Source organism: Pongo abelii, chromosome 3 (genome assembly GCF_028885655.2).
Source record: "Pongo abelii isolate AG06213 chromosome 3, NHGRI_mPonAbe1-v2.0_pri, whole genome shotgun sequence".
Classification (NCBI taxonomy): domain Eukaryota; kingdom Metazoa; phylum Chordata; class Mammalia; order Primates; family Hominidae; genus Pongo; species Pongo abelii.
The window spans coordinates 116,715,263-116,728,430 of record NC_071988.2 but is presented as its reverse complement, the minus strand read 5'-3'; the positions used below and the strand labels follow the sequence as shown (position 1 = coordinate 116,728,430).

Sequence of the window (13,168 nt, the reverse complement as noted above, 5' to 3'; positions counted from 1 at the left end):
TCCTCCCTTCTAAAGAGTCTTTGTTCCCTGGAATTTCTCTCATTTAAATGATCTCAGTGCAGTAAGTGATAGCCAGGGCTTGGCACGACTGAAGAAATTACCAAGCTTACCTTTCTGCTGACTTGCTGCAGATCATTCTAACCTCTCTTCCTGGTTATGAGTTATGATATTATGAAAGTGTTTGTGGTAAATTCCTAAGAGAGAATGAAAACTTTACCCCTTACAAAAGCAAAATGCGGTTATAAAACAACAGGAAAAAAATCAAAATCGATTGTCTTTATTCTTTCTTCTTCAGTCTCTGTCCTAGTAACCAACATTTATTATATGCTTACTGTGTGCCTAACTCTGTTATAAGACGCTTGTTCATGTTAACTGTCATAATCTTCATACAACATCCTATGAAGTAAGTTCTGTTATCTTCATTTTGTAAATAACAAAACAGAATCATGGAAATATTAGCTAACTTGCCCATGTCACCTGTTTAGGAAACATGGAATCTGAGTTTTAAACAAACTTTTCTCTTTGTAGTCCAGTTCATTGCACACAGTTGCAAAAAACATACAACCATTCTTGACTTTTCAAACTACAGAGGGAACTGCATATAGTTGATTTTTGTTTGTTTTATTGTTTACAATATTTGAGAAGGAAAGATACGTTAAAAAAAAAAAAAAACAAAAAAAACAAAAAAAAACACCACCAAACTTTTTATTTCTTTAATTTGTTTTTTTAGAGACAGGGTCTTGCTTGTCACCCAAACTGGACTGCAGTGGCATGAGCATAATTCACTGCACCCTTAACTTTCTTGGGCTCCAGCGATCCTCCCACCTCAGCCTCCCTAGTATCTGGGACTACAGATACCTACTACCATAACTCTGCTAGTTTTTCTATTTTTTGTAGAGATGAGGGTTCTCACTTTGTTGCTCAGGTTGATTCCAAACTCCCTGGCCTCAAGCGATCCCCAACCTTGGCTTCTCAGAGTTCTGGGATTATAGGTATGAGCCACTGCACCCAGCTTCAATTTTTAAAATATTATATATCCTTTATATTTACAAACCACAATAAGAGTTGCTTAGCATAATAATATTTTTCTTTATTTTTAAAAATTCCAGCAAAAATCAGGTACTCTATTCCTGGAAAAGAAAACCATAGCTAACATTTCAGGGTTCTATGGCATTAAGTCAGGCATTTTTCACTTTTAATAAATGCCCAAAGCTCTGAAGGCTAATCTAGTTCTTCCAAAATATGCTTCACTGGTTTGTGCATAGCAGTTATTTCCTGTTAACAGCCAGATTTGGTGATTTAAGCATAAATTCTACTTTGCTATGACAACATAATTAGCTCTTTCCATCATTATTGGAAGAAAGATGCATTTTTTTTCCCTTTAAGAACACAGTATTATTACTTTGAGTGACCATGAAATTATTTGCTAGAGGAGCACTTTGAAAATATATTAAAACAGCTTTTTTAAAAAAAAAAAATTAGAATGTGTTCAACACCATTGTTCACTGAGTGTGTAAAAAGAATTAACTGAAAAGCACTTGAAAGTATGAAAATGTGAATCATAGTACAGCAACTGTATTTGCTTAATTCAGGGTCAAGCCTAGGTCAGAAAGTGAGTAAGCTGGCCAGCAGCAGATAACAACATGAAGCTCTTCTAAGTACAGAATTTCCACAGATCGAGGGCCATTTTGTCAAGACCAGTTCAATTTGGGAAGCAAGAAGCTTATTTCTGATATTTGGAGTTTGGCTTCTTAGTAAAATTTAAAGAAATAAATATCCAGTACAACCATCAACTCTGTGAACACTTGACAGCAATGCTGATTTAGGGGCTGGAGGAAGCAGGTATATAAATGAGTACATTGACAGAGGACTCTTTATGTAACTGCACTGTCCTAGGTTTGTTATGTATATTACCTTTTAAAATCTTCACAGTAATCCTATATAATATGTACCAAAATTATCTTCATTTTATGGATGAAGAAATGAAAACATAGCAACCTCAGTGAGTACAGAACTACGATTAAACTATGGCAGAGCAGATCCAGGCTCCATGCTTGTAACCACCACAGTAGGATAGATAATGGCCCCTAAAGGCATCGGGTCCTAATCTCTGGAATTTGTAAATATTACCTTATGTGGAAAAAGGATCTTTGCAGATTTGGTTAAGAATCTTGAAATGGAGAGATTTTCCTACATTGCCCAGGTGGGCTTTAAAGGTCATCACAAATGCCTTGTAAGAGAAAGACAAAGGGAGATTGACACAGATTGAAGAAGAAAATGCAGTGTAACCACAGAGGTAGAGATTAGAGGGATGTAGCCACAAGCCAAGGAATGCCATCAGCCACTGGAATCTGGGAGAGGCAAGTCATGGTCTCTCCCTAAGAACCTCCAGAGGGAGCGCATAATCCTGCTGTCCCTTTGATTACGGCTCAGTGAAACTGATTTCAAATATTTGGCCTTTAGAACTACAAGTGAATATATTTCTGTTGTTTTAAGCCAGGAAGTTTGTGGAAATTTCCACTGGAAACAAATACAGCTGCTATGCAGCATCCGTTTTCCAGCAAATTCACATCATGGAGTAACCCACTTCTAAATAGCTGGTGAACTTGAACGAGTGAGTTAGCCTCTCACAGTTCTAGTTATATAATCTGTAAACTGCCGGGCACGGTGGCTCATGCCTGTAATCCCAGCACTTTGGGAGGCTGAGGCGGGTGGATCACAGGGTCACGAGATCGAGACCATCCTGGCTGGCACGGTGAAACCCCGTCTCTACTAAAAATACAAAAAAATTAGCCAGGCGTGGTGGCAGGCAACTGTAGTCCCAGCTACTTGGGAGGCTGAGGCAGGAGAATGGTGTGAACCCAGGAGGCAGAGCTTTTAGTGAGCCGAGATCACGCCACTGCACTCCAGCCTGGGTGACAGAGTGAGACTCCCTCTCAAAAAATAAATAAATAAATAAATAAATAATCTGTAAAGTGAGGGGGTTGGACTGTGTGACTTGTAAGACATTTTATAGTTAAATATCATAAGGGAAATTGTTTCCAGGCCTTCAGTAAAGGGAATTGCCAGATTATTTTGGGAACTGAATTTAACTCAGCATTTACTAAGGCGCTACTATGTACTCAGCACCAAGCACCAAGATTTATTTGATCTCAAAGGATTTTTAAAATTTTAAAATGTAGCATTCAAGGCTGGGATTAAGTTTGTTTTTTGAAGTAAAACTAAGCAGTGACAGGATATCGGATAGAAACATGGCCATAACTGTGCAGACACATGCCATATCGGGAGTTTCTGTGCAGTGAACTCTAGGCTGAGGATGCAGATTCATTGCATCTTGCCTGTTAATCCCTGCTCCACTGTGGCCTCCTAGAGTCCTGTGTTGGAGCAGATCCTGAAGCTAAATCCAGACTCTGGAGAAAAGAATATCATGGTCAGTTAGGTATAGACACACAAGCTGGAGGGGAATGTAGTGGTTCCAAATATTTGCCATTCCTACTCTAAAGAACAATAATTAAGATCATAACCACTCTTAACTGTTTCCTGCTATACCTGAAAGAGCTTCAGGTTTTTCTTCAAAGCAACTGTAGAAATGACAACATTGGTTCCAAAAAGAATGTAGAGACATTTTTATTCTAAGTAATCATCAAGAATTACAGAAATGACTGCAAAGTGTCTTTTCAGCCATCAAGAAGCTTTTTCTTTTCCTAACTCAGGTGCTATTGGTTTACATTTATTAAAAATGTCAACTAATCTTCTGAAGTGCCCACATTTATTGCCTAACATTCCTTCTGAAAGTAGGTGAAGGAATATAAGTGAATAATTATAAAATACTAATTTATGAAATGTTACGTATGCAATCCTACCGACAAAAACAGCTTTACTCACCAACATCTCTTGTTGGCTTTCTTAGTTAAGTGTCTGCAAGTCAGAAGCAAAAGGCTCTGGGGATTTTCTCTGAGGTGAGAGAGAAGCCACAAGAAACTTTAAGGTAACTTGACACTTTCAGCATTGACCTATCTGGACCATTGGTCTCAAAGTAGCAGTCCACAGGCCCAATATGGCATCCCACTTTTTTGGTTTAGTCCTCAAAATGTTGGCCCACACAAGTATTTTGATAAAGTTTTAAGTAGCTGACAACATACACAGTTAGAAAAAAAAATCTCATAAAAATCCACATTATCAACTTCTGTTAGTCATCAAATTTGGGGTCTGTGGCCCATTGAGCCTGCATTCCTATTGGCAACATGCAGCCAGAGCTAAGTAACAAGAGTAAAGAGGAAGCTGATTGATTGGTTTTGTACCCATGTCTCCGTTAAAAGTTAGAAAACAAAAGACAACCCAGGTAGGTGTCATGTTTCAAGAAAAAAAAAATCTTATGCCTAGCTTTCTCCCATTTGTTACCTGAATGGCCCCTGGAGACATATGAAAACTCAAGTCCTGTGCTAGACAATGTCAGCCATCAGCTGGTACAAAAGTGAGCTCTGGGACGCTGTGGAAACACCAACAGGGACACACTGTAAACCAGGCATTTAGAGCCACAGTGCAGAAGCAGATCTTCGTGGCTCCCCACAGCCTCCTACCGTGCCCACAGTGCCATGCATATCTTGGTGTTCCATAATCAATGAATCAGTTCATCAATCAGTGCTTCCCAGATTTTAGTGCTATGCAGAAAACACACCTGTGGAGTTTGTTAAAACTGTAGATTCCCAGGGCCCAACCTGAGTGTGGAATCTGCAGTTTGATCAAGCACAGCAGGGTAATACCTGCATATCTCTTTATGAAACATCACCTTCAATTATTAGCCCTCCCAATTGCTTTGTCTCACTTGGTTATGTTTATTTTGATTAGTAGTGATAACAGTAAATGTATAGCCTAATAAAATTTATTAATACTTTGGGGAAAAAGTAGAGTGGGGGATTATTATCTTTTGGGCACTTACTATATGCTAGGCCTGTGCTTAGAATTTTATAGGTGACCCTTCCTATATAACCCTGTGAAATTATACCCATTTATAAGCTGATGAAACTAAGGCAGGAAGAGGTTGACCAATGTGCTCAAGGTCAAATGGATAGTAAAGTGGTAGAGTCAGGACCTAAACCCAGGGTTGTGTATGCCAAAACCTTGTTCTCAGCCACAGTGTTAGCCTACCCAGTGGTTTTCAGACCTTTTTGACTTACAATAAAAAATAGGTTGATATTATGATCCACTAGACACATACCTGCATCCTTACACACAGAAACATATGAGTGTACATACACATACACATCTATAAGACTATGTATATCTTGATAAATGCTGTTTATTCAGTTTCATACTTTTTAATGCTAGGTTTTAATCCACTGAATAGATGTTATAACCCTCTCAAGGGTCATGACACTCAGTTTGAAAAACAGCAATAAACCTGAAATTCCACAACAACAAAAAGGAATATTAGATACTATAGTTTATGGACCTTATGGCCAAAGTGTGTGTGAGAATGATGTGTACAAAATTTATGCAGATGAGTAATCACCTTTCATTCCAGAACTCTCTGAGTAATAATAAATGTAATTATAATAATTTATTACATATGTTGTGCTTTATAATTTTCCAAACTTTTCAGATTCATTATCTATTTTAATATTCACAAAACCTGATGAAGTCTAAAAAAAGAACAACAGTAATAATGTAACATATCATTTTTATCTTATCATTCTGTGGAATTTAAGGATTTAGATTTCCACTAGAATAGTCTGTTGAAGTATACCCATTGAAGAATTACTTACTTCATAATATCAGTCTATCACATCACCAGTATTTTTTTTCTTAAAAAAAGTTATTCTATGCTTAACGATGGATAGAAAAAATAGAACATATTTTATTCTAATAAATAAATATTTCTGCATAATGAAGTACCTTTGGTGAGATAATAAATATGTTTAATAAATGTAAATCATTTTTAAATTGCAATAAAAACATGCTTATCTTCTTCAAGGCAATAGTATCCACAACCTGCCTGCTTAGCTACCACAGGGAGATGCTTTTGCTGATATTTTCTCCTAGTCTTCTAAAATCAGCAGGGCTCAGAGGTGGAGAGATGTTAGTATGACCCATGATAATAGAGCCTCCACTTTCCTATTATAGGTCACACTCACCCTTTTCAGACAGTGACAGGCAAAGTTGCTCAAGAGATGGCACTGGGAAGAGACAGGATGTTCTGCCCCTTTTGTAAATGTGCACATTGGGATGACGGGCTTTCTTCCACACTGTTTCGGGTAGGCATTTTCCTCCCGTCCTCTCTGTCCCGTGGAGACAGAAAATTAGTTTTGTCAAAATAATTCTTAGTGCATTTATAATCATCGGGGCCTGAATTTTCATCTGCTTTTGTGGATTATATTATATTACTCTCCAGGATTTATACAAAGAATTTGCTATTTTTTTTTAAATATCAAATTTTTGTAACCCACTTCTCTCCCTAGTTTCTAAATCTTACACACACCTGTAGATCCAAGTGTCCAAAAAGTTCTGCGAAAGTTGTTCTGAGGGGAATATTATAAGCTGTTGTCTTCAAAGATGCGTCAACTCCTTGACTTTTGAAACAATTTCTTCTATTATTTCTCTTGGACACATAATGGCAACCAAGAAGTACCTTATTCCACAAAGGATAAGTTTTCCGCCCTAAAATGTATATTTAAAATCTCAGTCTGTTCGGTAATAGGTCCTTACAGCAAAAGCATCCTTCAGAATTATCTAGTAATTCATTTTCGTTTCATAAATATGGAAACTGAAGGCCAGAAAATCTATCTCCCAGGGGGTCTTCTTTTCTGCTAACCGCGTTGTCAAAAAGCAGAGCTAATGTTTGCAGAATGCCATGAATTCATGCATTCTGCATCACAGCTAATTTGTATCCACAGTATATTGTGCAAAAAAAAATCATTGAAAGCATCAAAATTCTACCCCCCAAAAATGAGACTTTGTGTGCACATGTGTGTGTCCAAAGGGACTTTCTTTGGTTATGTATAAATGGGAAATAGAAATCTATATTGTTTCAGGTCTGATTCTACATCTGCTAATTGGATGTCAGTGTATGGATTTAGTAAGCCAATATTCATGTTCTTAAGTAAACATCTCTCTGAATGCATACATATGACGATAGCTTTTAATTGGCAGAATCAATGACTAAATTAGTTGCATGCCAAGTTGACTTCGCGAAAGTAATCTAGGTTATTAATGAAAGGACTTCACACTTATTTTAGTAGCAGTCTTATAACTAATGGAAAGAAAGCAGAATGTAGAATCCTAAAGGTCTTCCAAGGGCAGAAATTCGTCTTTCTTTTCTGACAGGAATGGCCACATTATTCTGAACCATTCTGTTTTACATCTAATTCCTAGCTGACAAGTGTCCGTTTTTCATTCTTATTCATTCGTCACCCTTGTGTTCACTCTGCCTGCAAGGCAACTGGCCTGCCTTCTATCACATCTCTCCAAATGATAAAAGATATGCTTAAAATCTTATCTACCCTCCCCTTGCAGAGCAGTGAGGCGGCATGCTGAAATGAGCGGCTTCTGTGCTGCACAGCCGCGATATATATCCTATGCTCATTACACAATCTGAAAGCCAGAGAGGAGGTTTTATGGCAGGAATTAAAAGTGTTTTTCAGGAAGAAGTATTGCCTTGTAGGGGGTTAAATGTGAGATCATTCTAGAAATTAGATAAAATTTATATAGAGCTTAAAGCCAAACCCTTAAAATAATTGTGTGGTATTCAGTGATGGTTTAGTTAAACCTGTCTCTGGAGGTAGATGCCTGTAGCTGTCGCCATTCTCAATTAGGAAACAAGGGTCTACATAAAATGTGCCTTTATATGGCAAGAATTAGAAAACTGTGCCAAAAATTGCACCATATTCTAAGAAGAATTACAGCATGCTGCACTCAAACCCATTGCCCGTTAATGGTGCTACTAACTTCTGTCACCTTAAAATTTTGGAAAAGAGTATTAGATACTGTTGGGACTTAGAAAACAATACCCCAAAATGAAGGCCTCAGAAGCAAAAGTTTTCTCTGACCTTCTCCTGCCCTCCTGTCTCTCAGTCCATTCTTCCCCAAGGCCAGCCATGGAAAAGACAATCCCTCTTCCCCCGAGGTGAGTCATAGAAACCTCCTTAGTCCAAAACCAGCCACAAAACTGAAAAATATTATTCTAAATTTCCATCCTCCGTTTTGTGTAAAAAGTGACCATAAAAAATTTATCTAACCTACCCTGTGTGATCATAGGTCATAAGACCCCCATTCCGGAGAGGGTCCTGCCTGACACCCAGATGAAGGAAGAAAGGAATGCTCAGAGAGGCCGGGAAGAATCTAGACCCACAGTCTTGCTGGGCCTCTCCACTCAGTCTGTTAACATTAGGTCAGATCCTTTTTGTCCAATCATATTTCTACACAGCTGTCCAGACTTTGTTGAACGGAAGCATAAAAATGGACAATTATCCCTGGATCTTTATGTCTTCATTCCAAGGCTCCCATGTGTACATGTTAAATAAAATTTGTCTGTCTTCTCTCCAATTAATCTGCCTTTTGTGACTTAGTTGATTTTCCAGAGAACCTTCAGAGGGCAAAGGAGAACTTTTCCCTCCGCCCCTACAGTACCCAGAATGGTCATTTCCCCACTTCCTGGTCACTCCTCATCACAGCTTGGTTTCTGCTCCCCGTCACTGCTAAACTTCCCAGACCAATGACTTCTCTCCTATGAGTACTTCTGAGTCCTCCACTGCATTTCTCCTATTGACCTCCCCACTTTTTAAAACTTTATTTTCCTCTTGGCTGCTCTAACACTAACTTCCTTGGGTTTTCTCCTACCGCTTTGTTCACTCTATATCATTGGATGACAGCTTTTCCTCTTGAATGTCACTGTCCTCTTTTTTTTATGCTGCAGTCTATCCCTGGTGATGCCATCTGTTTCCAGTGCTTCAGCAATTGCCTAGTTGGTGAAACACAAGAAATCCTACCAGGCCTTCTTTTCCAAGCCCTAGACCCGTGGTTCTCAACTGGGGGTGACTTTTCCCCTTAGGGGACATTTGGCATTGTCTGAAGGCACTTATTTTGTTAAGATTGGGATGGGGTTCTAATGGCATCTAGCAGGTGGAGTCCAGGGATGTTGCTAAGCATCCTGCTATGCAAAGAACAACTGTACCACAAAGAATTACCCAGTCCCCAAAATTAATAGGGTTGAAGTTTAGGAACCACGATCTAGACTACTATACTTTTCAGTTTGAATGTTTCATAGATATGCCAAACCTAACATGTACCAAAATGAATTTATCTTTCTCTCTGCTTCCCTGCCCATCTTGATACTATGCCACTCAGTGTTTCTATCAAGTTAGCAATGCAGTAGCTGAGAATAAACATTATCCTTGCCTTCTGGCGCTCTCCAAATACCTACATCTTCTTCAAGGTATGATCTATTTATTTCTAGAATTGCTTCCTCTTCTTCCTGTCCACTATCACTAGCTGAGTTCAGAACCCCATTATCCCTCATGGTTTATTCAAATGAGTCCCTAACTAACTTCAGGCTCCTCACCACTGCCTCACTCCATCAGTCACTCTGATGGACACCCTTGGTCTCTGATCTCACTCCTTTGAGGGTTTGCCGTTCCATAGCATGACAGAAAGGCTTTTCATAAGCACACCTCAGCTTACCTTTCTAGTCTTCTTTCTGTGTCTTGTACATCTTCATCCTGAGTACCTAATAAAATGTCTACCATATGGAGACAACGAATAAATGTTAAATGAAATTGCTCTATTTAAATACATATATGCCTTACTTTTTCTTGTTCTTAGCACTCATTTTGTGATATCTGGATTAATTTAAATCAAAGTGAGTCACTATGTTATTTAATTTGAGAACTCCTTCCAGTTATTATGTCTTTGCCCAACCCCACATCAGGCAGAAGTTCCTCAGAATCATTTTTTACAAACAAGATATACCTTGTCAAGAACATTTTAGCCCATAAATGATATTCACTGCTGCTCTTTTTATTGGTATCTGGTGTTTCATCAAATTTTATCTCAGTGCAGTTCAAAAAACCAAGAGAAGCCACCACATCAGAAGAGAAAATTCTTAATGTTTCCATTGGAATAGTACGAATTAACCAAAAGAGATGTCAGGGGGATGTGTGGGGTGGCAAAATGTAGAAAATCCATATCAGCAGGTTCTAAGGCAGCCATTGATTATTATGCTGTGAGGCTCCAGGTAATTTGGTCAACATGTTTTTTGGATGTAAGACAATGACATGGTTTAGATAACTTTAAAGTTATGATAACTTTGTGGATTCCAAATGTTCATTTCTTTTTGTTGTTGTTGTTGTTGTTGAGATGGGGTCTCACTCTTTCACCCAGGCTGGAGTACAGTGGTGCCATCTCAGCTCGCTGCAACCTCCGCCTCCTGGGTTCAAGCAATTCTTATGCCTCAGCTTCCCGAGTAGCTAGGACTACAGGCCCACGCCACCATGCCCAGCTAATTTTTGTAGTTTTAGTAGAGACTGGGTTTCGCCATGTTGGCCAGGCTGGTCTCAAACTCCTGACCTCACCTGCTTTGGCCTCCCAAAGTACCGGGATTACAGGCATAAGCCACTGTGCCCGGCCCCAAATGTTCATTTCTACAATATATTCAATGTCTTGACAATCAAGTTAGAAGCATTTTCTGATAGAAATTCTATCACATTTGGAGGTCTCTTGTCTTGCCTCAAACTCTCATAGATCTCTAACTTTCTCACAACCTTTATAATCTTGAGGGTTTTCTTCTGCTGAGAAATTCAACAATATGGCAAGTGTGTAACAATGCAGTCCTTTCTCAGTGCATTTTTTTCCAGGTGCTTTCTGGTAGAGCTCTATTAGCGATATACCTTGCGAGCAGGGGTCGCAACCCCTGGGCTGAGAACTGGTACTGGTCCATGGTCTGTTAGGAGCTGGTTGCACAGCAGGAGGTGAGTGTCAGGCTAGTGAGCATTAACACCCAAGCTCTGCCTCCTGTCAGATCAGTGGGGGCATTAGATTCTCATAGGAGCATGAACCCTACGTGAACTACAGATGCAAAGGATCTAGGTTGCACACTCCTTAGGAGAATCAAACTAATGTCTGATGATCTGAGGTGGAACAGTTTCATCCCAAAGCCATCCCCCCCATGCCCCACCCCAGCAGTCAGTGGAAAAATTATCTGCCATGAAACCGGTCCCTAGTGTCAAAAAGGTTAGGGACCACTGCTCTGGAGTCTTCAGGTTTCCACTCACTGGTTCAATCCACTGCAATGCTGCTTTCAGATTCTTATGTCTTTATCAGGGACCTGGGATAACAGAACAGAGGCATTAATTTTTTATTAAAATTCACTGGGTAAAATTCTAATAACTCTTTAATGGAAGGAACTGAACTGTATATGCATAAAATGAAATTTTTTAGGCTTTTTAAAAAAATGCTGCTTCAAAGTTCTATGACTAAATTAACTTTTTAACTTTAGAAATTAGACTAAATGTATATAGAGTTTAAAGCCAAACCATTAAGACAAAATAATTATATGGTATTCAGTGATGATTTAGTTAAACCTATCTCATGAAGTACATGCCTCTGATGTGTTTAAAATGACAAACTGGCTTCTAACATTTTTGTGCCCATCTAACAACAGTTTGTAAAACTCAGCTGCATACTCCTGTATCAACTATATCTATATAAATACATAATTAGATGCCTGGGATATTTGAGCAGAAATGACTAGTCTTCTAATTAAAGAATGGCCATATGATTAAATGTAGTGATATCTTGGGACTGTTCTCAGTTCTCTTTTCTCTGCCTTGTACTTGAGACACCTGAAGAAGTTATGTTTCTTCTTTACAGATTCCAGTATTCTGTTTTCCACTTTGAAATGGAAACTCAGAGTATTGATCAAAAGATTCCAGAGTTACTGGAGCTTCAATAGTATCCATTGTGAGAAAAGAGGAAAATATGTATATACATAAGGGAGTCTGTAGGTATAAGAATCAAGAGAATGGGGTTCTTTTGATTTAAAACTGTGATCATCGTAATTGATGATCAAAAAGTCCTAACAAAAAGCAATTAATGAACTTTATTAATTGTTAAAATAAGGACTGCCAAAGTCTTCCATTGAAGTTTAAAGTAGGAACAGTTCATAGCCTCTGAATTTCACAATTTATTCCACATAATTTGTCACCACATTATAGTAAAGTGCTAACAACATGTGGTTAAACAAAAATGCAAGTCCAGGCACCATGGCTCACACCTATAGACCCAGCACTTTGGGAGGCTGAGGTGGGAGGATCACTTGAAGTCAGGAGTTTGAGACCAGCCTGGGAAACATAGTGTTTTAAAAAATACAAAATGTTTTAAAAAATTACAAAATGTTTTAAAAAATAGCCAAGCACGCTAGCATGCACCTGTAGTTCCAGCCACTCAGAAGGCTGAGGCAGGAGGATCACTTAAGCCCAGGAGTTCAAAACTACAGTGAGCTATGATCACACCACAGCACTCCAGCCTGGGACACGGAGTGAGACCGTGTCTCAAAACAAAAAAAAAAGAAAAAAAAGCACAGATAAAATACTAAGCCAGAAAATTTTTTGTACTCTCTGTAAATGAATAAATATTATTTAATTTTGACATGTATTTTGTCACTTTTATGTTCCAGATCTACGGAAGACATTTGAGCAGGAACCCCTAGGAAAGGAAGTGTCTTTGGAACAGGAAGTCTTACTCCAGTGTCGACCACCTGAAGGGATCCCAGTGGCTGAGGTGAATAAAAACAATTCTTTGCATTTAGCAATTGGCACTAAGTTATTCTAACAGAGGCCTAATCCATGGCTAATGGTGCAGTGAATTAGGGTACGGCATGATGAATGGTTGGTAATGGAGTCCTAACTGCCTGCTGCTGGCAAAATAGATCTATTGGGAACTGATTAATGACTTGCGAGTCAATTAGAATGCCCCATTGGACAAAGCCACAGGCAGCTTGGTTTAGTTTTGTCATTCTCTTTCAAGAAATCAGAAATACTGCTTTATTTTATCTTATACTTATCACAGAGAGAGATGGTATGACTTAACAATGTGCCATCAATTTTATTATTGTTCTTGCTGAATGCGAAAAATGTGAGTGTAAGAAGAGAGTGTGTCTTTCTGTGTTGTGAGCCTG

The 13,168-nt window shown here is 38.6% G+C and overlaps 1 protein-coding gene across 2 annotated transcripts in view; it reads left to right on the top strand.

The window, feature by feature from the left end:
• Window positions 1–13,168, top strand: part of UNC5C (unc-5 netrin receptor C) — a 396,935-nt gene that overhangs the window by 273,392 nt on the left and 110,375 nt on the right. For both annotated transcript variants that reach the window (XM_054554196.2, XM_009240201.4), the window contains exon 4: window positions 12,668–12,771. In XM_054554196.2, the coding sequence (XP_054410171.1) occupies window positions 12,668–12,771 (104 nt within the window). The remainder of the gene's footprint in view (window positions 1–12,667; window positions 12,772–13,168) is intronic.